This window comes from Bidens hawaiensis, unplaced genomic scaffold (genome assembly GCF_021521415.1).
Source record: "Bidens hawaiensis isolate Kalapana, Puna unplaced genomic scaffold, B.hawaiensis_p1.1 tig00020927_1, whole genome shotgun sequence".
Classification (NCBI taxonomy): domain Eukaryota; kingdom Viridiplantae; phylum Streptophyta; class Magnoliopsida; order Asterales; family Asteraceae; genus Bidens; species Bidens hawaiensis.
The window spans coordinates 62,373-64,401 of NW_027493234.1; the positions used below are offsets into that span (position 1 = coordinate 62,373).

The 2,029-nt window shown below is 35.0% G+C and overlaps 1 protein-coding gene across 1 annotated transcript; it reads left to right on the top strand.

Annotated features, from left to right (window-relative positions):
* Positions 1-272: 272 nt before the first annotated feature.
* On the top strand, positions 273-1,341 carry LOC143562324 (transcription factor MYB14-like). Its single transcript, XM_077050156.1, has 3 exons — positions 273-703; positions 799-928; positions 1,019-1,341. Exons 1-3 carry the CDS (start codon positions 571-573, stop codon positions 1,314-1,316), a joined length of 561 nt encoding a protein of 186 aa, XP_076906271.1. The 5' UTR covers positions 273-570; the 3' UTR covers positions 1,317-1,341.
* The last annotated feature ends 688 nt before the right edge of the window (positions 1,342-2,029 follow it).

Sequence of the window (2,029 nt, forward strand, 5' to 3'; positions counted from 1 at the left end):
TGTTATAACTACTTAATCTCTAATCATTTTCATTCCTTTTTCTAATATCGAACTAAATATGTAAACTCAGTTTGTGAATTAAGTATGATCGATAAATAAAAAAAAATAAAAAGAAACTAATTACAAAGAAAGTTTCATTTTATTTGTAGTACTCGATTGTTTTAAGTTATTATACTAAATCACATATTACTCGTACTTATAAATAAATAAAAAGTGTGTCGACCTGAAATAGGTTCCAAAAGCTATCGCTTTACAGTTGAGAAATTCAACACACCAGTCAACCCGAAACCTATCGCTTAAAAGACTAACTTAATTTATAACTTTAGTAGATCATTAAATAGTTTCTTTCTTTTGTGTTTCAATTAAATAAATAACCATGTGGGAGTTGGATCATAGAAAAAACTTGGTGCATGCACCCACTACAGTTTAGTTAATCCACAAATAGACAAAACAGTTCATAAAAAACGCATTTGAGCACGTTGTATAGTAAATTACATAGTAGTATATACAATCTTTCGTGGATCAAAACACCATAGAGATCAACCCAAAGAGAGTGATGAAGCAGAAAAAATGGTGAAATCCTTAAGTCTAGACGAAAATGGAGTCAAGAAAGGTGCATGGAGCAAAGACAAAGATAACAAGCTTCGTGCCTATATTAATAAATATGGCCATTGGAACTGGCGTTTACTTCCGAAGTTTGCTGGTACCAACCATTGCTTAATTAGTCCTTGATCTAATCCATTTATCAAATAAATTTATTAGTACCCTTATTGTTCCATGATTATTGTTTTGATTTAGGTTTGTCCAGAACCGGGAAGAGTTGCAGGCTACGATGGGTGAATTATCTTCGTCCAAACGTGAAACACGGCAATTTTACTAAAGAAGAAGACCACATAATTGTTGATTTGCAAAAAAAGCTTGGTAACAAGTAAGTTACATGTGCATGCACATGCACATTATATTTAGTTTTAAACCTATGAAAAGTTGCTAAATAAAACATATGTTGTTGTATTCGTAGATGGTCTGCAATGGCTGCAAAGTTGCCTGGAAGGAGTGACAATGAAATAAAAAACCGATGGAACACACAATTGAAGAAACAAGCACAGGATGTAAGCACTACGCTAGAATCGGAACATCATAAAACCCTTGAACCTAATCATGTTAACACGAATGAATACCTTGTTCAAGAACTCCAAAAGGAAGAAGCAACGAATTTAGCATCTGAATCATCATCACCAAGTTCAACGGTTACCGAGTTATCGTCGTTTTGGTTGAGTGGCTTAGGTTGCGCTAACTCGAGCATTGTTGCATCATAAACTTCGGATTACGAGTTGGCCAACGATTCTTTGTCAAGTCCCAGATCGATAATCAACACGAATTAAATGACTAACTCTCGTTTATATTAATAAAAAATATAACTCAAAAACTGAATACAACTCTCAAACGCCAACTAGGTTTGACTCTTGAAGAACCATAACTCGGTTGCATCTAGATGAACCCTAACTCAGTTACATCTCGTGTGTGTCTCTATAGATGAACCCTAACTCGGTTGCGTCTCACACCATACTCTATAATGTTTAACCATAACTTAGTTTATATAGACGGACCCTAACTTGTTAGCCAAGACATTACCATATATAATAAAACTGTCACACCCCGGTCGTAATTGGCGGAAAAACCGAGGCGTGGCGACGGGGTCGTGATTGATTGAGCACAATAGATTTAAAAGTCTAAATGCATAAACTTAAAACATGTCAACATTTCAACAATTCAACAGGTAGCAAATTCGTTCCATTACAACAGATAATGCTAACATCAATCCTAAATGTCTTCCATCTAAGGCCTCTATCAGCTATTTGCTACTTCCTGCTTCATTTCCTGAAAACATGTAACAAAACGTCAACTACATAAAGTAGATGAGTGAATTCATAGGTTTAAGGAAAAAGGGATTATACACAAGCATACTAGACTAAGTTGTAGGGGTTTATATATAGGGTGTACCATCGGCTAACCCACCACTCCTACAACT